This window comes from Scyliorhinus canicula, chromosome 19 (assembly GCF_902713615.1).
Source record: "Scyliorhinus canicula chromosome 19, sScyCan1.1, whole genome shotgun sequence".
Taxonomy (NCBI): domain Eukaryota; kingdom Metazoa; phylum Chordata; class Chondrichthyes; order Carcharhiniformes; family Scyliorhinidae; genus Scyliorhinus; species Scyliorhinus canicula.
Genome location: NC_052164.1, coordinates 425,734 through 450,399, shown reverse-complemented (window position 1 = coordinate 450,399; position 24,666 = coordinate 425,734). Strand labels below are relative to the sequence as shown.

The window sequence follows — 24,666 nt, the reverse complement described above, 5'->3', positions numbered from 1 at the left end:
CTGTGACACTGACTGCAAGGACACCGTTCCCAGACTGGTTCACTGTGACACTGACTGTGAGGACACCATTCCCAGACTGGTTCGCTGTGACACTGACTGTGAGGACACCATTCCCAGACTGCTTCACTGTGACGCTGACTGCGAGGACACCATTCCCAGACTGCTTCACTGTGACGCTGACTGCGAGGACACTGTTCCCAGGCTGGTTCACTGTGACACTGACTGCAAGGACACCATTCCCAGACTGGTTCGCTGTGACGCTGACTGTGAGGACACCATTCCCAGACTGGTTCGCTGTGACACTGATTGCGAGGACACCGTTCCCAGATTCAAGCAAATATTTCAAGTTCTTTACACAGAGGATTATAGAGGTCTTCATTTAGTGTTATCAAGACTAAGATCAATTGAGTTTTGGACACTCAAGGAATTAAGTGATCTGGAAATAGGAAGAAGTGGAATTGATGTAGCTAAAATTATTGAAAAGCAGATTAGGCTCCAGGGGCTGAATGGTCTATTGCTGCTGCTATTTCTCACATTCAATCGTAATGGGTGCTTGGAGTGAGTCATCTCTCAACAAGTGGGTTACAAATCAATGCACCAGACAAGAGAAAGTCGACAGAGAAAACAGCAGTCTTTTGTATTGTAAGCTGGAATGTTAGGACCATGATCTCTGACCTTTCTGACAACTTTCTGCATATGACACACACAAGGCACCTGTGCTTATAATACCCTAAGACATAGGAGCAGAATTAGGCCACACAGCCCATCGTGTCTGCTCCGCCATTCAATCATGGCTGATATTTTCTCACCCCCATTCTCCTGCCTTCTATCATAACCCCTGATCCCCTTATTAATCAAGACTAAAGATTTTGACAGAAAGATTTACAAAGCTCAATGTGTTTGTTGTTCCACTGCAAGAAACTAGGCTCATTCAAAACAAATGCTTTAGCAGGGGCACCACATGTGGTTCCAGCAGGCAAAAACTCAAGAGACAACACGTAAACATGGATGTGGGTTTTACAGTAAAAAAACACACTACTAGTGATGACTGAATTCCCCTCTAAAGGCTGCAAGAGGCTCCTTACTCATCAGTTTTCAACAGTGGTGCCCAGTTAACTTCATGTGCATCTATGCCTGGATACTGTCCTCCACCTCAGATTTCACCGGTCAATTCTTAGGCACGATGCTGCCATCAACAGAATTCCAAGCACTGAGCAGGTGTACCTTCTGGGGGACTTCAATGCCAAGGCTGAGAACCAGTTAGATAGCTTGGCCAACGTGCATAGGGCACCAAGGAATCGGCAAGACCAATAAGATTGTTGGAGCAATGCTGTCATCGTGGATTCTGTGACGAATGGCTACTTCCAAACCAAACTGTCTCACAAGGTACCCTGGAGACATTCGAGATCACAGCCCAGATCTCACCATCACCAGGCATAACAAACTCAAAACATCCCCATCTTTCTTCCAGATCAGAATGCAGAGAGAGAGGAGAGGGAGAGAGAAAAGGAGAGGGAGAGAGGAGAGGGAGGGAGAGAGAGAGGAAGAGAGAGAGAGAGCGCGAGAGAGGGGGAATCACTTTTCACAGCAGTTAGTGGCTCATATCTACAATTAAGTATGTCACTCGCCTGTCATTTAACTTCTCCAAGAGGTAGGAACCCAGTCCAGAACCCGTCCCTCCAGCAATGGAATGACATAAAACAAAGCCCTACAGCCAAAAACAGAAAAAATACAGCAGAAAACATGACTATACAAACTGGTTAGGCAGCGTTGACAGACATTACAGCACAAACTGAAACAGTTTAAACTCACAGCAGATCCAAACTCAAAAATCAATAAGGTGTGAAGGGACAAGTGTTCTACTCGGGCTTGGACTCAAAAACGAGAGAGACGGCTGTCCTCATTAGCAAAAGGGTGGGTTTAGAACATAGAACATAACAGCGCAGTACAGGCCCTTCGGCCCACGATGTTGCGCCGTCCTGTGAAACCCCTCTAAAGTCCCTCTACACTATTCCCTTATCGTCCATATGCCTATCCAATGACCATTTGAATGAGTTTAGTGTTGGCGAGTCCACGACTGTTGCAGGCAGGGCATTCCACGCCCTTACTACTCTCTGAGTAAAGAACCTACCTCTGACATCTGTCCTATATCTATCTCCCCTCAATTTAAAACTATGTCCCCTCATGCTGGACATCACCATCCGAGGAAAAAGGCTCTCACTGTCCACCCTATCTAATACTCTGATCATCTTGTATGCCTCAATTAAGTCACCTCTTAACCTTCTCTCTAACGAAAACAGCCTCAAGTCCCTCAGCCTTTCCTCGTAAGATCTTCCCGCCATACCAGGCAATATTCTGGTAAATCTCCTCTGTACCCTTTCCAATGCTTCCACATCCTTCCTATAATGTGGCGACCAGAACTGCACACAATACTCCAAATGCGGCCGCACCAGAGTTTTGTACAACTGCAACATGACCTCATGGCTCCGAAACTCAACTCCTCTACCAATAAAAGCTAACACACCGTACGCCTTCTTAATAACCCTCTCAACCTGGGTGGTAACTTTCAGGGATCTATGGACATGGACACCGAGATCTCTCTGCTCATCCACACTACCAAGAATCTTACCATTAGCCCAGTACTCTGCCTTTCTGTTATTCCTTCCAAAATGAATCACCTCTCACTTTTCCGCATTAAACTCCATTTGCCACCTGTCAGCCCAGCTGCACTGTCCACAACTCCACCGACTTTAGTGTCATCTGCAAATTTACTCACCCATCCTTCTACGCCCTCCTCCAGTTCATTTATAAAAATGACAAACAGCAACGGCCCCAAAACAGATCCTTGTGGCACACCACTAGTAACTGGACACCAGTCAGAGCATTTCCCATCAACCACCACTCTTTGTCTTCTATCAACTAGCCAATTTCTGATCCAAACTGCTAAATCACCCTGAATCCCAAGCCTCTGTATTTTCTGCAATAGCCTACCGTGGGGAACCTTATCAAACGCTTTACTGAAATCCATATACACCACATCAACTGCTTTACCCTCATCCACCTGTTTGGTCACCTTCTCGAAGAACTCAATGAGGTTTGTGAGGCACGACCTACCCTTCACAAAACCATGTTGACTATCTCTAATCAAATTATTCCTTTCCAGATGATTATACATCCTATCTCTTATAAATCTTTCCAAGACTTTTCCCACAACATAAGTAAGGCTCACTGGTCTATAGTTATCGGGGTTATCTCTACTCCCCTTCTTGTACAAGGGGACAACATTTGCTATCCTCCAGTCCTCTGGCACTATTCCTGTAGACAAAGATGACTTAAAGATCAAAGCATCAGCGAGCAGCATAGTGGGAATGCTACGAGCATTTAGGTAAAGTGCCCTTATTATAGTTTTTATACCTTCTTTTTGAATCCTAACATCCATTAATAACATCTCCTGAATTCTTCTTCCCTTTATCTTTTTTCATAACTTTCCCTGTAATTGAACCCATCTCCCCACGTGCTAACTTCTCGTATTTTGGTTCCTATTAACCATTGTACTTCCCATAGTTTTACCCTTTCTTTCCCACCCACTTGTTAGTTTAAAGTCCATGTGACAAGCCTATTTTCTCTTCCCGCTGGAACACTGGTCCTAGATTAGTTCAGGTCCCAACAGTACAAATCCCTCCTGTCTCAATACTGATGCCAGTGCCCCAGGAATTGGAACCCCTCTTTCCAGCAACACTCCTTTAGCCACGTGTTTACTTCCCTAATTTTCTCATCCCTACACCAATTCTCAGGGGCTACAGGTAGTAATCCAGCAATTATAACCCTTGAGGACCTATTCCTGATATTCTCCAAACAGGTCCTCTTTCCGAGTCTTGCCGATGTTGTTTGTCCCAACGTGGACCACAACAACTGGATTCTCCCCCTCCCGGTCCAATATCCTTTCAGCCGGTCAGAGATGTCCCTCACCCTGGCACTGGGCAGGCAACATACCATGCGGGACTCTCGGTCCTGCTTACAAAGGATGCTATCAGTCCCCCTAATTATAGAATCCCCTACCACTACTACTTGTCTTTTTGCCATCACCTCCACGCTTGAATGGCCTCCTGTATCACAATGGTGGTCAGTTAGCCCATCCTCCCTACAGCCCTTTTCCTCATCTACACAGGGAGCAGGTACCTCCAACCTGTCAGACAAAGTCAAGAGCCGAGGTCCTCCGTTCCTGAATTCAGAATCCCTCCATCTGCCTCACTCACAATCACCTGCTGTCCCTGACCACTGACTGACTTTGAGGGACTTAATCTATGGGATGTGGCTGCCTCCTGAAACAAAGGGTTCAGGCAAATCTCCCCTTCCCGGGTGTGCCACCGTCTCTGAAGCTCAGACTCCAGCTCACCAACTCTGAGCCGAAATTCCTCAAGCTGCAAACACCTGCTGCAGATGTGGTCACTGCAGCTCGAATGGGATCTGCCAGTTCCCACATCCTGCAGCTACAGCACATTGCCTGCCCAGCTCCCACACCCTGCAGCACATCGCCTGCCCAGCTCCCACATCCTGCAGCTACAGCACATTGCCTGCCCAGCTCCCACATCCAGCAGCTACATCACATCGCCTGCCCAGCTCCCACATCCTGCAGCTACAGCACATCGCCTGCCCAGCTCCCACATCCTGCAGCTACAGCACATTGCCTGCCCAGCTCCCACACCCTGCAGCTACAGCACATTGCCTGCCCAGCTCCCACACCCTGCAGCACATCGCCTGCCCAGCTCCCACACCCTGCAGCACATCGCCTGCCCAGCTCCCACATCCTGCAGCTACAGCACATTGCCTGCCCAGCTCCCACACCCTGCAGCTACAGCACATTGCCTGCCCAGCTCCCACACCCTGCAGCACATCGCCTGCCCAGCTCCCACACCCTGCAGCACATCGCCTGCCCAGCTCCCACACCCTGCAGCTGCAGCACATTGCCTGCCCAGCTCCCACACCCTGCAGCTACAGCACATTGCCTGCCCAGCTCCCACACCCTGCAGCACATCGCCTGCCCAGCTCCCACACCCTGCAGCACATCGCCTGCCCAGCTCCCACACCCTGCAGCTACAGCACATTGCCTGCCCAGCTCCCACACCCTGCAGCTACAGCACATTGCCTGCCCAGCTCCCACACCCTGCAGCTACAGCACATCGCCTGCCCAGCTCCCACACCCTGCAGCTACAGCACATCGCTTGCCCAACCACCTGTACTTAGTCAATTAATTTATTAATTAGTTTTGCAGTGTTCACTTTCAAATTTAGTGCAGACCTTCCACAAGCGAACCAGGCCACACCCCCCCTGTGACCTCCCCCTTCTTAGCTACAATGTACACTGTGTTGTTGCTCCGCCTTCCAACTGCTCCCTGCAGACTAATCTCCATCCATGATCCAGACCATGTGATCTCCAGGGAGGCTCGAAAAACCAGAACTCAAAACCCAGGGTCAATATGGGAAAAGATTCTGGGAAATTTTGCTCTGACCCCTTGTGGCGATCAAAACGAGTCCAGGAAATCAGTGTGGCCGGGATGAGTTAATGCTTCCCAAAACCTTTCCACTTGTTTTTCTGACACATCTGCCTCGGAGCCAGTCTGCGTAATCTCCACTTCCTGTCTGCGTATCCGCCACCAAACCCCACATGGTTTGGTCTTGTCTGGAACTGGTGGTGTTTTGGGAATCCTTTGCGAGGACAATGTCAGAGATTATCGGGCTGAGGCTAGCATCAAGCCCACATGTGGGGAGTTTTGGAGGATCCAAGATTGCAGATGAAGGGAGGGGCCAACGCGTTTAGCCTCTGTGCCCCCGATAGCCCGGAGGAGGATTTTGTTTGGTTGGCCAGCCTTGAAACTGCCTAAGGCAGAGGGATGGGTGAGTGATAAGGCAGAATTCCTCCATTTGAAAAGATAAAGTTTGCCATGAGGGGTCAGAGGAGGGTTTCCATTTGTGGTGGAAGCTATTCATCTCCTTCTTTAAGGATTGGTAAACATCAGGAGGACAGGGGTGGGGAGGGGTCCTTTTGGTTTTTTTTCCTGTTTTAAAAATATATTCTTTAAAGTATAATTACAAAGTGGGGCAGGTAGAGATGATTAAGATAGAGAGGATTTGTTGAGAAATACTTGTACAAAGCTTTCTATATTGTGTGCTTTGAATATAATCTGAAAATCCCTTGAATGAAATATTTTTGAAAAAAAAATACTAAATGGAATTGATGAAGCAAACAATCTTTAATGAGAGGTCACAGATATAGGTTGAGAGGCGGTAAATTTAGAACTGAGATGAGTAACTACTTCTTGCAAAGGGTGGTGAATTTGTGGAACTCGCTGCCCCATAGAGTGGTGGATTCTGAATTATTAAATGGTTTCAGGAAGGAGATAGATATATTTCTGATACAAAACAGGTTAAAGGGATATGGGGAAAAGGCAGATTTGAGACCAGGAAGAGATCAGCCATAATGTCAATAACGTCCCTTGCAGGTAGGATTCAAATGATTAAAATGAATGTACTTCCTTTATTTTTATTTCAATGTATCCAGATTTTTTTTTTCCAAATCCTTTTTTAAGGTTAGCAAATTAATTTTGACATTCATTTGTGTGGGTAGGAGTCCCAGAATTCTTAGCGTTCTGCTCCAGAGAGACAGACGGGCAGGAGGCTTGGCTCTCCCAAATTTTTTGTTTTACTATTGGGTTGTTAACATGCATAAAATTTTCCAGTGGATTAGTGACCCCAATCATTGCGGGGGGGGGGGGGGGGGGGGGGGGGGGGGTGTCTACCTGAGATGGCAACCTTTTAGTTATTTTTTTGACATCGTCAGTTGTTAGGAGGTCTAGTTATAGTGCTTGTTTTGTTTGTGCCTCTGATCGAGGACTTGTTGGTAACTTTTTGACATTGTTGGCTGATTGTTTGTATTATTGTTAATGTTATTATATAAAACTTCAATAAATATACCTTTTTAAACTTAACTATACAAATCCCGCAGGCTCACTGCTCTCTGGGTGAAGACATTTCTCCTCAGCTATACCAGTTGGACCATAACTGGAATACTGTGAATAGTTTTGGTCCACTTATCTAAGGAAATATATACTGGCATTGGAGGCAGTCCAGAGAAGGTTCATTAAATGATCCTGGGTATGGAGGGATTTTCTTATGAGAGGGGTTGAGCCTGTACTCATTGGAGTTTAGAAGAATGAGAGGTGACCTTATTGAGACATAGCAGATTCTCAGGAAGCTTGACAGGGTCAATGCTGAGAGGTTATTCCCTCTTGTGGGAATGTCTAAAACCAGAGGACGGAATCAAAAGTGTGTAGGGGTCGCCCATTTAAGTCAGGACTGAGGAGGAATATCTTGTCTCAGAGGGTAGTGAATCTGTGGAATTCTTTACCACAGAGAGCTATAGAGACTGGGTCATTATGTAGGTTGAAGGCCCAGTTAGATCGATAGATTTTTAATCCATAAAGGAATCAAGGTTTATGGAGATAAGGGTGGAAGGTGAACTGAGGATTATCCAATCAGATCACCATGATCTTACTGAATAATGGAGCAGACTTGATGGGCCAAAATGCTTATTCTGCTCCTATATCTTTTGGTCATTTTGTTTTTACTCGTTCGTGGGAAGTGGGCGTTGCAGGCTGTGCCAGCATTTATTGTCCATCCCTAATTGCCCTTGAGGGGACAGTTAAGAGTCAACCACATTGTTATGGGTCTGGGCTAAAGGACATTAGTGAACCAGGTGGGTTTTTACGACAATCGGCAATGGTTTCATGGTCATCATTAGACTTTTAATTCCAGATTTCCTTTATTGAATTCAAATTTCACCATCTGTACTGGTGGGATTATGCTGGGTCTCAGGTTTACTAGTCTAGTGACAATACCACTTCACCACTGCCTCCGTCCAAACAGATTTCACACATTTTTCTACTGATCGGAGATCCTCCCTTACACCTGCAATGATCCCATCCATTAACTGCCAACTCCACGTCCTTGCCTTCCTTATCTGTCCTTCCTAAAGGTCAAATACATGTCCTGTACACAAAACGTAGGACAAATCCAACCTAGCCAATTACTGTCCCATCATTTTACTCTCAATCATCAGTGATGTACAGTGTTGACAGTGCTTTTAAGGAGTACTTACACTAAGTATCCTGCTCACTAATGCTAAGTTTGGTGTAGCCACCGAAGTTGGCCATTCCCTAAATACAAAATGGAGGAACGCAAAGCAATACAGGTTAAAATGGACAATGTTTGCAGCACCAGCAGGCTGCACCAAGCAAATATGTAATCTGTCTGCTAAGAGAGCAGACAGCACCGAAACAAACATTCCGCATACTAATGAGGCAATCTCTGGGATAGTTAACATAGTAATGGAACGATCCCAGAGACAATGGACACAAATGGGGAAGTAACTGCAAGATTGTATAGGATACCAGACACCCCGACACCAGCGGGGTCCAAAAACAAAGCACCTGAAAGCCCGCCCAGTAGCCAAGGAACAGCCTCAGTATTGGGGGGATTCAAACATATCGATTGGGAAGAGACCCAATCGATTCCGAGCAGGTAAAGGGGTCCGCCCAAAGGGGCGCGGATCCCTGGGATCTATAAAAAGACAGGTCCCACACTTAGTTCGTTCTTCTTGTCCAGCCCTCCTCTCCTTCTGAACCAGCCCTCCTCTCTGGACCAGCATTTCGACCAGCTTTGCCAAGAAGACCTTGAACGAGAGAGAGGAGGGGTTTGGGGACAGCAGCCGCCAGTAAGTAAGTCTCACTACGATCGCTACCAGAGATAGACACTCCTGACCCCCTTTTAACCTGTACCAACCTGAAGTCTGCAGACCAGAGCAGAGCAAGAGGCCTTGTCCCCTGATCCGGCAGTTCCTTCGAGATAAGTATTTGTTTATTTAGCGGTAGGAATAGTTTAATCCTCTTAGCGTGTGCATGGGTAGGATTATAATTGTATTATAATAAACTCAGTTGTTTGAACTTACTAATTGGTGTATGGTTTTATCGCTTTGAACTTAACCTTGAAACTTGTGGCGGTATCTCAACGATACCAGGCGACTCCAGAGCTAAGTAATGAAACAGAGCCAAATTGAGTGTTAAGCACACTCACCCAGAACGAGCAACATTGGGTTCCGCCGGGGCACTCAGTTCCTGACTCCACTGTCGCTGCAGTAAAGTCCTAAAACTCCCTCACTAACAGCACTATGGATGTGCCTACACCACATGGACTGCAATGGTTCAAGGAGGTGGCTCAGGGCAATTAGGAACACAGAACTAATGCTGGGTTTGCCAACGCTGCCCACATCCTTTAGCTTGACTAAAATCGAAGTTACACTGTTTAGCTACACACAATATGGCAGCTTGAGCAGTTGTCTACAATATCTTAATACAGAACATGAAAATGAAAATTGCTTGTCACGAGTAGGCTTCAATGAAGTTACTGTGAAAAGCCCCTAGTCGCCACATTCCGGCGCTTGTCCGGGGAGGCTGGTACGGGAATCGAACCGTGCTGCTGGCCTGCTTGGGTTGCTTCAATAGCCAGCGATTTAGCTAAGTGAGCTAAACCAGACCCTAGTGAGCTAAACCAGCCCCTGAGTGAGCTAAACCAGCCATTGTGACAGACGCAAACTTATTTTGCACATTCCGAAAACACTCATATACTCAAAATACTGTGCTATAAATAGTTCAAATCAAAAATAGAACATTGCTGCAAACAAGTCAGGATATGTTTGTCAGTCTCAAATCATATGGTTCAAGCTTTTGTTAGAAAACATGTTATAAACCCAAGGGTAGTCTACCATTTGCCTATGTTTAGTGACTCGGTCAAGTGCTTATTTGCCAAACATCATCTCTCAGATGAGTCAATAAATAAATAGTATTTTGCCTTATTTATTTACTGTGGCATAAGATTTAATAGATTTGAAGGGCAAGGTTTTGGTTAACCTGGTTAGATACTCTATACATTTCGATGATAAGGCAGACAGGTGTTTACAAAACAACAGCCTTCCCATAACTCACACACCACTTAAAATTTGGATGCGTCTTCAAGAACAGATTAACTGTGGCTGATTGAAATGTTTAAACAGATTATTGGTGACGCGATTGCCGATAAACCATACAACTTATTCCGAATTGTTGTACAAAGTTCAATGGAGTATCTAAAAATGGATTAAAAGCACAAACTTGCCTCCAAACTGTCGCTGCCGTCAGCCTCTCGGTCAATAATATCAAAAATATCCTCATGGATTTTCTCACCCTGTTCAGAGCAAAAACAAAAGATTTGACCACAACTCTTAAAAATAGAGGATTTTTCTAACTAGGGAGCTAAAGACCTTAATAGATACACAGGCTTATAAACTGCAGAAAGGATGCCGAGCAAGTGCAATACATACAACCTATCTGGTGGTTTCCATCAGACGTATAATAAATTTTGTAATTGAGAGTTCTGCAGAAGAACTTAGGGATAGATTTCTGTGAATGGATACAGTCTCATGTTAAGGAAAATAAATGGGATTTAGGGGAAAAAGTTCAGAAAACATTAAGGAATTTAAAGTTGAAAAAGGTTCTAATCAAATAGAATTATATATTTTCCATAAGAGCACAAGAAATGTCAAGAGATATTAAATATAAAATCCAAGAGGTAATGATTAGCTAAAGTAAAACTTTAAGATATCAGAATAAGTACTGTATGTAGTGTTGGGCTACACGCGAGCGAGGATTGAGAATGTACAATGCTGATGCATGAGGAGGCTACCCGAAAGGAGGAAGTTTAAATAGGGAGAAAGTTTTTTTAAAAGCAAAATAATGCATATTATGGCGCAATTTAGGTACTTACAATAATTAAAGAATTAAACAGGGTAGCTGGAAGCAGATTGTTTTAGTGATTGAGGTGTCTTGAGCAACAGTGCAAAAGATTTAGAGCAAAGAAGAGGAAAAACTCAGCCACACAGAGAAGGAAAAGTAACTGAAGGGATATGGAACAGGATGAACAAATCTAATTAGAATCATTTGTTTGTGTGGAGGGTAAACATGGATGTGGGCTGGTTTGGTAAATGGCTTACTTTAAGGTTGTAATTTTCTTAGCATTCTAAGCAAAACCTACCTGAGAATAGCCACTGGCCCAGTTATTGCCTGCACCTCCTCCATGCTCTGACAGGTAGATATTCTCTGGGTTGTACAGGTTGGCATATGGAGAGTTCAGGATGGAATGAATCACACGTGGCTCCAAGTCCAATAACACAGCTCTTGGGATGTAGTGTTCATCATCTGCCTAAACAAACATACATTAAACATACCGCACAATGGATCATAAAAGAATAATCAGATGTAATATGAATGTTTTTGCAAAAAAAAATAAAAAAATGTTTGTTTCTTTTTGAGGTTGGTAAAATTTTGCGCAGAGATATTTGTGCGAGGAGTAGAAGATAAATATGCAGTGTTGGACTGGAATAATTTGTGAGCCAGTGAATTTTACTTTGCAACATCTGGTTAGTTCTTTTTCTGCTGCTTTTCACAAATTGCTGGATCTATTAAACACCATTTCATAATTTACCATGGTGGGGTTTGAACTCAAACCTCCAGATTGCTACTCCAGTACAATATGCCCAATAATAATAATCACTTATTGTCATAAGTAGGCTTCAATGAAGTTACTGTGAAAAGCCCCATGTCATCACATTTCGCCACCTGTTCGGGGAGGCTGGTACGGGAATTTAACCCGCACTGCTGGCTGTGTTCTGCATTACAAGCCAGCGATTTAGCCCACTGTGCTAAACCAGCCCCAAGACTGCAAATGCAGTCTTTGGTAAGAGAAGTCTGGTTTAGGAAAATATGCCAAGTAAGTACTAGTCACAATAAGCTCATTAAATTAGCTCACCTGGTTGCAGGTGGCCTCCTGTTTGCCATCTCAGTTGCAGACCTGGCTTGGTTTAACACATTTGTGTTAAAAATTTCAATACAGAAGTAGGGAAGTTATGCTTCAGTTATATTGGGCATTGATGGGGCCACATCGAGAGTACTATGTATGTATTGGTATCCATGTTTAACATAGAAACTGATCGATTATTGATTTATTCATGGTTTTAGGTGCTAATTGAATGCATAGCTAAAAAGGGAAATTATTAAAGATGCCTTGACTGTGAAAATACAGTCAGTCATTGTTTTAGATAATGAATCAACTATTGAACTCTAGTGTCTTGTCTGTGGAAACGTAAGACATTGTTTCAGTGAATGTTTCATATAATGAATAACTATTATATTTCAGTGCATTTAGCAATAAGAATGCATCAACTAATTAGTTACAGCAAGGTCGATGGCCAGCAGTGCCGTGGGAAATCTATTCTCATGGGGCTGACACGTAGACACTGAATTATTCCTGATGGATACCAGTCAATCTAAAGTAATGTTTGATTAATAAATCACCCTCTAAATAACAGACATCTATTTGAACAAATCAGGAGGTCTCAGCTGAGAATTGGAAACCAATAAGAGTAAATGAGGGATTAGACCATCGATAAGGATTCCCTTAAAGTCAGACCTTGTGGCAGAGGTCTGTCTCCTGAATTTACGCTTTCCTGAATTTGTTTATTTTAATGTGATTTCTTTATGCTTTTATGTTTAGCAATTTACTTTGTCATGTATTCGGCCAGCTCATGTATTGTTTGGTATTTTGTTTCTAAGTTTTGATTTAGTTCTTATGCCAGTGTATTAAAGTGAACAATTAGCAATAAAATTGTATTTTTGACACCTCCAATCAACCGGACAATAGTGTCTTATTAGAAAGTGGTAAATAAAAGTCCCGACAAAATCGTAGAAAATAGGTGCAGAAGTTGGCCATTAGGCCCATCAAGTCTGCACCACCATTCAATATGATTGTGGCTGATCATGCAAATTCAGTATCCCACTCCCGCTTTCACTCCATGTCCTACGTCAATACATGATCCCCAATATCATGAGCTTTAATTTTGTTCACTAATCTCTTGTGTGGGACATTGTCAAAAGCCTTTTGAAAGCCCAGATACACAACATCTACTGGTTCACCCTTGTCCACTCTGCTGGTCACATCCTCAAAAAGTTCCAGAAGATTTGTCAAGCATGAATTTCCTTCAGTGAAGCCATGCTGATTTAGACCGATCCTGTCCCCACTTTCCAAATGCTCGGTTATTTCATCCTTGATAAATGACTCCAGCATTTTCCCCACCATCGATGTCAGGCAAACCAGTCTATAATTCTCCATTTTCTCTCTCCCTCCGTTTTTAAAAAGTGGAGCTACATTAGCTACCCCCTGATCCATTGGAAATCTTCCAGAGTTTATAGAATGCTGGAAAATGATTACCAATGCATCCACTATTTCTCTGGCCATTTCCTTCAGTACTCTGGGATTGCAGAGCATCAGGCCCTGGAAAATTATCGGGTTTTAATCCCATCAATTTCCCCAATACAATTTCCTGACTATTAAGAATTTCCTTCAGTTCCTCCTTCATGCTGACCCTCTGTCCCCTAGTATTTCCAAAAGACAGATCCAAAGTACTTGTTCAACTGTTCGTTGCCAGTTATGAATTCACCTGATTCGAACTGTAAAAGACCTACATTTGTCTTCTCCAGTCATTTTCTCTTCACAATTAACCCCTTTGATCCTCTGCTGAATTTTACATTTCTCTCAGTCCTCAGGCTTGCTGCTTTTTCTGGCCAATTTATATGCCTCCTCATTGGCTTTTAAAAAATATATAAATTTAGAGTATCTAATTCGTTTTTTTCCCCAATTATGGGGCAATTTAGGGTAGCCAATCCACCTATCCTGCACATCTTTGGGTTGTGGGGGTGAGACCTATGCAGACACGGGGAGTACATGCAAACTCCACACGGACATGGACCGGAGGCCGGGATCGAACCTGGGTCCTCAGAAGTGTAGGCAGCAGTGCTAACCACTGTGCAAACGTACCACCCCTCCTCTTTGGCTTTAACACTCTCCATGATTTCCCTGGTTATCCATGGCTGAGCCACCTTCCCTGTCTTACTCTTGCCCCAGACAGGGATGTACAATTGTTGAAGTTCATCCATGTGTTCTTTAAATGTCTGCCATTGCTTATCCACTGTCAACCCCTTAAGTATCCTTTGCCAGCTTATCCTAGCCAATGCATGTCTCATACCATCAAAGTTAGCCTTCTTTAAATTCAGGACCCTAGTCACAGACCTGTGTCACTCTCCATCTTAATTAAGAATTCTACCATATTGTGGTCACTCTTCCTAAAGGATCTCGCACCACAACATTAAGGTGACTGAACAGGTGGACGAGGGTAAAGCAGTTGATGTGGTGTATATGGATTTCAGTAAAGCGTTTGATAAGGTTCCCCACGGTCGGCTATTGCAGAAAATACGGAGGCTGGGGATTGAGGGTGATTTAGAGATGTGGATCAGAAATTGGCTAGTTGAAAGAAGACAGAGAGTGGTGGTTGATGGGAAATGTTCAGAATGGAGTTCAGTTACGAGTGGCGTACCACAAGGATCTGTTCTGGGGCCGTTGCTGTTTGTCATATTTATAAATGACCTAGAGGAGGGAGCAGAAGGATGGGTAAGTAAATTTGCAGACGACACTAAAGTCGGTGGAGTTGTAGACAGTGCGGAAGGATGTTGCAGGTTACAGAGGGACATAGATAAGCTGCAGAGCTGGGCTGAGAGGTGGCAAATGGAGTTTAATGTGGAGAAGTGTGAGGTGATTCACTTTGGAAAGAATAACAGGAATGCGGAATATTTGGCTAATGGTAAAATTCTTGGTAGTGTGGATGAGCAGAGGGATCTCGGTGTCCATGTACATAGATCCCTGAAAGTTGCCACCCAGGTTGATAGGGTTGTGAAGAAGGCCTATGGTGTGATGGCCTTTATTGGTAGAGGGATTGAGTTCCGGAGCCATGAGGTCATGATGCAGCTGTACCAAACTCTGGTACGGCCGCATTTGGAGTATTGCGTACAGTTCTGGTCGCCCCATTATAGGAAGGACGTAGAAGCTTTGGAACGGGTGCAGAGGAGATTTACCAGGATGTTGCCTGGTATGGAGGGAAAATCTTATGAGGAAAGGCTGATGGACTTGAGGTTGTTTTCGTTAGAGAGAAGAAGGTTAAGAGGTGACCTAATAGAGGCATACAAAATGATCAGAGGGTTAGATAGGGTGGACAGCGAGAGCCTTCTCCCGCGGATGGAGGTGGCTATCACGAGGGGACATAGCCTTAAATTGAAGGGTAATAGATATAGGACAGAGGTCAGAGGTGGGTTTTTTACGCAAAGAGTGGTGAGGCCGTGGAATGCCCTACCTGCAACAGTAGTGAACTCGCCAACATTGAGGGCATTTAAAAGTTTATTGGATAAGCATATGGATGATAAGGGCATAGTGTAGGTTAGATGGCCTTTAGTTTTTTTTCCATGTCGGTGCAACATTGAGGGCCGAAGGGCCTGTACTGCGCTGTATCGTTCTATGTTCTATGTTCTATTGCTAATGAATCCTCTCTCATTGCACAATACCCAGTCTAGGATGGCCTGCTCTCTATTGGATTGGATTTGTTTATTGTCACGTACCGAGGTACAGTGAAAAGTATTTTTCTGCAAGCAGCTCAACAGATCATTCAGTACATGGAAGAAAAGGGAATTAAACAAAATTCAAGAAAATACATGAGAATACATAATAGGGCAACACAAGATATACAATGTAACTACATAAGCATTGGCATCGGTTGAAGCATACAGGGTGTAGTGTTAATGAGGTCAGTCAATAAGAGGGTCATTTAGGAGTCTGGTGACAGTGGGGAAGAAGCTGTTTTTGAGTCTGTTCGTGCTTGTTCTCAGAGTTGGTTTCTCATTGGTCTCGTTTCTCTCGTTGGTTTCTCGACATATTGGTTGAGAAACCATCCCTTATACATTCCAGGAGTTCCTCCTCCATCACATTGCTACCAGTGTGATTAGCCCAATCAATATGCAGATTGAAGTCACCCATAATAACTGCTGTACCCTTACTGCATGCATCTCTAATTTCCTGTTTGCTGCTATCCCCAACCTCACAACTACTGTTTGGTGGTCTGTACATAACTCTCACTAATGTTTTTTGTCCTTTGGTGTTCCTCAGCTCCAGCCATACAGATTCCACATTGTCCAGGCTAATGTCCTTCCTTACTATTGCGTTAATCTCCCCTTTAACCAGCAACATAACCCCACCTCCCTTTCCTTTCCTTCTATTTTTCCTGAATATTGAATACCCCTGGATGTTGTGTTCCCATCCTTGTTCACCCTGGAGCCAGGTCTCCATGATCTCAATTGCATCATAGCCATTAATGATTGTCAGCACAGTTAATTCATCAACCGTATTACAAATGCTCCTAGCATTGAGACACAGAACCTTCAGGCTTGTTTTGTTTTTACATTTATTGCAAGCGGGAGGGCGGGGGAGGGTGAGCGGGCAGGAGGTAGGGTAAGCGGGTGGGAGGGTGGTGCAGCGAGTAAGGAGGGACGGGCAAGGCGAGAGCAGGCGGGCAGAAGCAGGAATGTCAAAACATCTCTGCTAAACAGGTATTCCTGAGAGCTAATTGGATTGGGAGCTGAGATTTTTAGTGGTTTGAATGGGAATAAGATAGCAGGTAAGGGTTATTGTATTCAATGTATTGGTTAACATAGTCTAAGGGGTATTTAGAAGATATTTTCTGGTGTCATGTTAAGACATTTCAATACTGTGTTAGAAATAAAATGTTTTAATAAACCATATCCTTATTTTTCTATGAATTCACTAATGGAGCGAGATATTCTTTCCTCCCAGTGTTACAAAATTAAAATATTGGGGTTTCTGTCCAGTATCATAGCCACTGTTGGGGTCTGGTCCGGGATTGTATTACAAGTAGCCAAACCTGGTAGAAGAAGACATCTTTTCTGTCCGTGCCCTCAGTGGCAAATTCTTCAACAATCCCTTCAGGGCTGATACCATGTTCTGCACAAAGCTGTTTCCAGAACTCAAAGCCAACTGTGAAAACACAAAGATCAAATAAAAGTAACCCCTAAAGTTAAACTTGATATTTACATGAAATTTATATTTTTTGTTACAGTAAATAAACTTGCAATTCTGTTCCTATACTATTTTGTATTTTACAGAATTGACGCTGCAGGAAGAAATTTTTAAACCAAAAATAATTTCCAATTTTTGAGATGGGGAAAGTTTGATTTTCTTTCCATGCCAAGTGTCACATTAGTCTTGCAGACATTACTGTTATCCAGACTTGTTGAGCATTCTCAGCAGTAGCAAGGATGACGGAAATGGCTAAATCGCACCCCCATCTTTCCCCTTGCAAAACTGTATTCAATTACAACCCTGCTCTCATCAGACAGTTTAGTGTTAGACAAAATACAACAGTTGGGTGAAAAAAACCTACAACTTTCCACAGTTCTGCGATTTAGTGCCAGAAGAGATCTGTCACATTTTGAAGGTAACAAATTTTGGTAACGATTCCTTTATTATCAAAATTAATTTGTAGACGAGGAAGCAAGATTGCATTAATACTTGGAAATTTGATTCTCAACTTTAAATCTCAGTAACTCCTCCAGCCCTGTGCCCCTTCGCTAGACTCTATTCTGATAGCTCTCAAGCACTATACATCCCACTTTCCGTATCCATCAACAGTGGCTGCGCATTCAGCCCCACAATGTAGATTTCAGTCCCTAAGCCCCTCCACCTTCCTTCAGATCTTGCCAAAATCTAATTTATTTCACCAAGGTTTTGCTTTTGCCCCCCTCTTACTTTCACTTTGGATGGGTCTCCAGAGTTTTGTTTACAAGGGCAGCACGGTAGCATAGTGGTTAGCATGGTTGCTTCTCAGCTCCAGGGTCCCAGGTTTGATTCCCGACTTGGGTCACCATCTTCTCCAGAGTCTGCACCTTCTCCCAGTGTCTGCGTGTGTTTCCTCCGGGTGCTCCGGTTTCCTCCCACAGTCCAAATACGTGCAGGTTAGGTGGATTGGACATGATAAATTGCCCTAGTGTCTAAAAAGATTGGATGGGGTTACTGGGTTACAGGGATAGGGTGGAGGCATGGCCTTAAGTGGAGTGCTCTTTCCAAGGGCCGGAGACTTGATGGGCTGAATGGCCTCCTTCTGCACTGTAAATTATATGATACACATCTGTGAAGTAGTACGGGACTTTATTCTATATTAAAGACTATCAATACATTTTAATTATTTTTTTAAATAAAATTTATTTAGAGTACCCAATTCATTTTTTCCAATTAAGGGGCAATTTAGTGTGGCCAATCCACCTAACCCACACATTTTTGGATTGTGGGGGCGAAACCCACGCAAACACGGGGAGAATGTGCGAAATCCACACGACAGTGACCCAGAGCCTGGACTGAACCTGGGACCTCAGCGCCGTGAGGCAGCAGGGTTACCCCACTGTGCCACCCTATCAATACATTTTTAAAACATTCAGAATTGCATAGAGTACTGCTCAATCATTTCTGATTCAGAAGCTTGACAGTACAAAGCAGGGACTATTTTCTCTTAAAAAAGGCTGAAGAGTGATTTACTATAAATCCTTAATTATGAAAGATTTTGATTAGAATGTAGAGAGGGAGGAGGAGAGAAATAATTCAGAAGAAACTGGAAATTGTTCCCACAGGGAAGGTTGACGCAAACTGAATCGGAGTGTCATTACGACATAGGTCATTCAGCCCATTGAATATATGCCAGCTCTCTGTTGGGCAATCTCATTTTCTCCCTCTATCCCTCCAGACCTATAAAGTTTATTTCTTTAAGGTGCCCATCCTTTTGAATCATTTGTCTCTGCGTCCACCACTCTTGCTGGCAGCAAATTCCAAGTCATTACCACTCACTGCATAAAAATATTCTTCCGCGCATCGACCCTCCTGCTTTTCTTGCCTTCAATCTGTGTTCCCTCATCCTTGTTACCATCAGCTAATGGGGAGTTCTCTTGTTTTTTTACCTTCATCTGTCAAAATCATGTACACATCCATCAATGTCCCTTTAATCGCCTTTGCCCCAAGCTGAAACCCAGCTCTTCAACCTAACCTTGCAGTTAAAATCCCTCATTCCTGGAACTGTCCTGTTAAATCTCCTCTGCATCTTCTCCGGGATCTTCATATCTATCCTAAAGTGTGGTGACCAGAACTGGATGCAATACTGTTGTGGCCAAACTGGAGTTAAGTGCAGCTTTAGCACAACGTCCCTAATTCTGTACTCAATGCCTCTATTCATGAAGCACAAGTTCTTATTAGCAAAACATGTACCACATTCCAAAGATCTATGGACATGAACTCACACTGGTCCCACTGTCCTTGCACACTTTATAGGACTGTGCCATTTCATCTGTATTGCCTCTCAATATTGTCATGACCCCCTGGGAGTGTACGCAGTCAATTACAGCCCCACTTGACCCAGGGTCCTTGACGGAGCCAAATAAACTGCAGTCACCAGGTTTATAACTTTAACACAAATAATGTTTTATTATGTATAGTATTATAGTTAAACTGACAGAAAAATGTAACTATCTAATACCCTTTTCCACCCCCTTTCTAACAACCCCCTCTCTCTTATATATACACACACACCCCCAACACAGACAAACAACAGAGGTGAAAGGGTGATTGAGAGGTAAAGAAAATATTAACAAAGTGAATAAAGGATCTTTGATGCACTGGGATGGCTTCCAGTTAATGTCTTCCCAGGAGTTCAAGCTTCCGTTTCAGTGCTATTTCCTTCTAGGTTTGCAATGGTTTTCTCTCTGCCAAGGTTGTCTATTTTCCTTGTAGATTCAAGTTTACAGCAAAGATGTGCCAGGCGTTGACTGGTTTTAGAACAATAAAGCAGTTCTGTACTTCAGCAGCAAGAGAGACTGTCCCCTTCACTTCCAAGGTCTAAACACTTCTGCCCAGCTCTCTAAGAAAGCATCACACAGGAACCAATCACTGACTGTTGTCTGGCAGAATACTGTCCCTGGCCAACCTACAGGTTGTTAGCCAACCAATCAAACCGACTTCCTCCAAAGCTGGGTTCCCAAGATTCACTCGCTGATGACACGTCGCTTTCTCCTCTGCAAAATACAAAACCTAGCAGGCTTCTTCAGCTTGAGCCATCTGCTGAAAGGCACATTCCAAATATGGGGCCACAAACCAAAAATAATAAAAGAAAATGGGAACAAAGTAAACAAGGACTCTTAGAACATCCCATTTGTCAAAGTGCATTAAATTCCATCTGCCACGTCTGCCCATTCTGTTAGTCTATATATATCCTGTCGCTATGTATTTGTATCAACCTCGCTTTCAGCCATATCTCCAATTTTGATATATCAGCAAACTTTGAAACTTTACTTTGCATTCCAATGTCCAAAGTATTTACTGTAGATCACAGCATATAAATTGATTCAGTATATAATATCTCATTTTTCAGGCACCAGAATGTATGTTTAGGCCTTTACTCGCATTCGGAGTCAGCACATGGGATCTAGAAGGGAATATGGGAATATTGCCATGATGCGTGCAAATTTAACACATGCCCACACAGAACCTAGTACATGTGATCAACAAACAGAAATGGGTCCTCCTGTCAAAAAAATGGAAGGACATAGCTGGTTTCAACTAAAAATTGCAACAACTCCAATAACTGTGCCACTCTGAGTGTATTTAGTTGTAGTGAAATACTGGTGCAAGCAGAATCGTCCTGAAGCCCAAGATGCCATGAGGACAGGGGCTTGAAAAGCACGAATCGGAATGTCTAAATTGTCACCAGAATTGCAATGCACACTGAAGTGGATCAAGTCAAACCCTTAATCTAACAAAGACTTCAGAATAACAGCTAATTGGTGCATCCTTTTTGTGGAATGAGTGTCTAGATCGCTCAAAGACCACGAGATCTCAATGCCAAAATTGACAGCAGCAGAAATAGGAGTATCCATTGCGTCACATCGGCAACATGAATATTTATAAACCTAGGAATTGAACTGTGGGGTGGAAATACTCAAAAATGTTTCCAGTTAAATATTGGTCAAAGTTATTGGGTTTAGATAAGAATCTGAAATGAAGTCAAAGAGCTGGAGGGGTAGGAGAATTAGCCAGTTTAAGGCACATCCAGAACAGCACACTAGAAGGCAAGATTCACTGTGGTACGAACCTGATGGAACAAAATAAAGGCCAATGGAAATTTTTATATGCAAAGCAATACTGAAAATCAAGTTTCCTGCGAGGCTTTTGTGCATATCTATGACATGGCAAATGGAGGAGGATGGAGTGAAGTTGTGGAATAAAACGACCCGGTGGCCTTCACAAATAATGCAACTCATTTATATCCGATGACACCAAGATGAGCAAAAAAAAAAAAAAATAACACCCACGTTGCCCATTATACTGGGGGTCTAATGTTCATATCTCAACCGTTAGATGCATCCCTGAACAAAGCACTCAAGGATCACCTTCAGGCAAAATGGTACAGGTGAATGATTGATAGGAGAAAAAAAAACGAGTTGAAATATGTATGCTGCCCTGCTTGAACCTTTGTGTGGCTTCATCATCATACAGTGGGATGCTATTAATGCACAAACTGTTAGATCCTTCAACAAAATTCAGAATATCCAAGTCAATGGATTGCGAAGATTATTTGTTGTGCAGGGATGATTCTGAAACCTAAAACATCGCATCAGATTCAGAGTGAGCTCCTTATGATGATGACATGGCCAAAGTGACTCAATGAATTCGACAAATTTGTTGCTTCAGTGTTAAATGTTAAGAATTTTGACAGATAACTTTTCTACATATAACATATTACATACCCTACCCCAACACTTGGCAGTTCACATTTTACACTGTATATAAGCCAATCTCCATTTTTGGATGGATTTTTCGAAGCTTCAATGGTTGACTTATATGTTGTGAACTTTCGAATAAATATATTTTAAAAAATCACTGGTCCCAGCACTGACCCTCGAGTACATCACTGTCGCCCCCTCCAATCAGAAAAGCAACGGCTTGTTGTTTTCTGCCCCTCAGCCAATGCTTGTATCCAAGACACCCATTTAATCAGCCTCAATTTTGGTAATCGCTTTAAGTATGACCAAAGGCTTTCTTAAAATGTTTCATAAAATTCAATATGCAACATCCATTGCTTTCTATTAGTCACCCTTTTTCTGTTACTTCATCAAACGTCACACAGATTACTGAAGCATGATCTGTCTTTTAACAAATTAATGCTGGTCTCCTGAATGAAGATGATGTGGAGATGCCGTCTTTGGACTGGGGTGAGCAGTCTTACAACACCAGGTTAAAGTCCAACAGGTTTGTTTCGAATCACTAGCTTTCGGAGCGCAGCTCCTTCCTCAGGTGAATGAAAAGGTAGGTTCCAGAAACATACATACAGACAAAGTCAAAGATGCTGGACGATACTTTTGAATGCGAGTCTTTGCAGGTAATTAAGTCTTTACAGATCCAGAGAGAGGGAGGTTAAAGAGGTGTGAATTGTTCCCCGACTGGAAGGGAACATTCCTGCCTGGCGATTGTCACGCAATGTCCGTTCATCCGTTGTCGCAGTGCCTGCATGGTCTCACCAATGTACCACGCTTCGGGACATCCTTTCCTGTAGCGTATTAGGTATACAACATTGGCCGAGTCGTACGAGTATGTACCATGTACCTGGTGGGTGGTGTTCTCACGTGAAATGATGGTGCCCATGTCAATCATCTGGCACATCTTGCAGAGATTGCCATGGCAGGGTTGTGTGGTGTCCTGGTCACTGCTCTGAAGGCTGAGTAGTTTGCTGCAAACAATGGTTTGTTTGAGGTTGCGCGGTTGTTTGAAGGCAAGTCGTGGGGGTATGGGGATGACCGTGGCAAGATGTTCATCTTCATCAATGATGTGTGGAAGGCTGTAAAGAAGATGTCGTAGTTCTCCACTCCAGGGAGGTACTGGATGACGAAGGGTACTCACGTCGGTTGTGACCAGAGTTTGCCTTCTGAGGAGGTAGGTGCGTTTGTTTGCTGTGGCACGTTGGAACTGCTGATCGATGAGTCGAGCGCCATATCCCATTCGTACGGGGGCATCTTTCAGCGTCTGTAGATGTCAGTTACACTCCTCCTCGTCTGAGCAGATCCTGTGTATATGGAGGGCTTGTCCTGGCTTGAGACAATTCACACCTCTTTAACCTGTGATTATCCCTCTCTCTGGATCTGTAAAGACTTAATTACCTGCAAATGCTTGCATTCAAAGTATCGTCTGGCATCTTTGACTTTGTCTATATATATATATATATATGTTTCTGGAACTCACCTCTTCATTCACCCGAGGAAGGAGCAGTGCCCCGAAAGCTAGTGATTTGAAAAAAACCTGGTGGACTTTAACCTGGTGTTGTAAGACTTCTTACTGTGCTCCTTAATGAACAGAAACCTCTCGAAGAGACTGCCTGTTGATTGTTTCCTTTAATATTGTTCAGTGTCTTTCAGACGACTGATTTTAAACGGACCAGCTTTGGAGTTGCTGATATTGTCCTTGGACCCTTTCTTGAATTAGCGTGTTAACATTTGCCATTCTCCGATCCAAAAAGCATCTCTCCTGCAACTAAGACAGATTGGAAAATTATAAAGCAAGGCTTTCCGCTATCTGCACCTCCACTTCTATTTAACAGCCTGCGATACATGTCACCAGACCAGGTGACTTATCTACTCATGCAATAAGGTGCTTGACCCAGAGTCAAATTGTAAGCATAAGGACCACAAAAGGAAAACTGCTCTGAAAAGGTATTTATCACCTCTAGACTCTTCTCCATCCCAGATTCTGGTACGGAGGTGCCTTAAACCGGCTAATCCTTGTGCCCCTCCACCTCCTTCGCTTCATTTCAGATTCTTATCTAAACTCAATAACTTTGACCAACATTTTGGTCACTACTATCTCCTGTTTGCTTTAACCCTGTGAATCATGCTTCTATCGTAAATAAGACAAAGTGCTGGAATAAAACCTCAGTAGGTCTGATAACATTGGTGAAAAGGGGAAGAATTAACGTTTGAAATAGATTACCACATCAGAACTCTGGCCTAAATCCAGTTTTAAAATACAGACCGGCTGCATCACCGATCTCAGTGCCGGGGGGCTGCTCCTGGACACCCTGCCGGGGATGGGGCGATAGGGATAGGGGCGGGGATAGAGGGGGGGGGGTGGAAAGAGAGGGGGGGAGGGGGAGGGGCGGAGATAGGGGGGTAGGGGTGGAGATAGGGGGTAGGGGCGGGGATAGGGGGGTAGGAGCGGAGATGGGGGGGGTAGGAGCGGAGATGGGGGGGGTGGGGCGGAGATGGGGGGGTGGGGGCGGAGATGGGGGGGTGGGGCGGAGATAGGGGGGTGGGGGCGGAGATAGGGGGGGTGGGGGCGGAGAGGGGGGGTGGGGGCGGAGATAGGGGGGGGTGGGGGCGGAGATAGGGGGGGTGGGGGCGGAGATAGGGGGGGTGGGGGCGGAGATAGGGGGGGTGGGGGCGGAGATAGGGGGGGTGGGGGCGGAGATAGGGGGGGTGGGGGCGGAGATAGGGGGGGTGGGGGCGGAGATAGGGGGGGTGGGGGCGGAGATGGGGGGGGTGGGGGCGGAGATGGGGGGGTGGGGGCGGAGATGGGGGGGTGGGGGCGGAGATGGGGGGGT

General features: G+C 44.1%; 1 protein-coding gene across 1 annotated transcript in view; it reads right to left on the bottom strand.

The window, feature by feature from the left end:
• tubg1 (tubulin, gamma 1) overlaps positions 1-24,666 on the bottom strand; it is an 85,129-nt gene that overhangs the window by 47,600 nt on the left and 12,863 nt on the right. Inside the window, exons 2-5 of the mRNA XM_038779849.1 lie at positions 16,903-17,015; positions 11,121-11,288; positions 10,206-10,274; positions 1,629-1,708 (exon numbers count right to left, since the gene is read on the bottom strand). Coding sequence (XP_038635777.1) covers positions 1,629-1,708; positions 10,206-10,274; positions 11,121-11,288; positions 16,903-17,015 — 430 coding nt within the window. The remainder of the gene's footprint in view (positions 1-1,628; positions 1,709-10,205; positions 10,275-11,120; positions 11,289-16,902; positions 17,016-24,666) is intronic.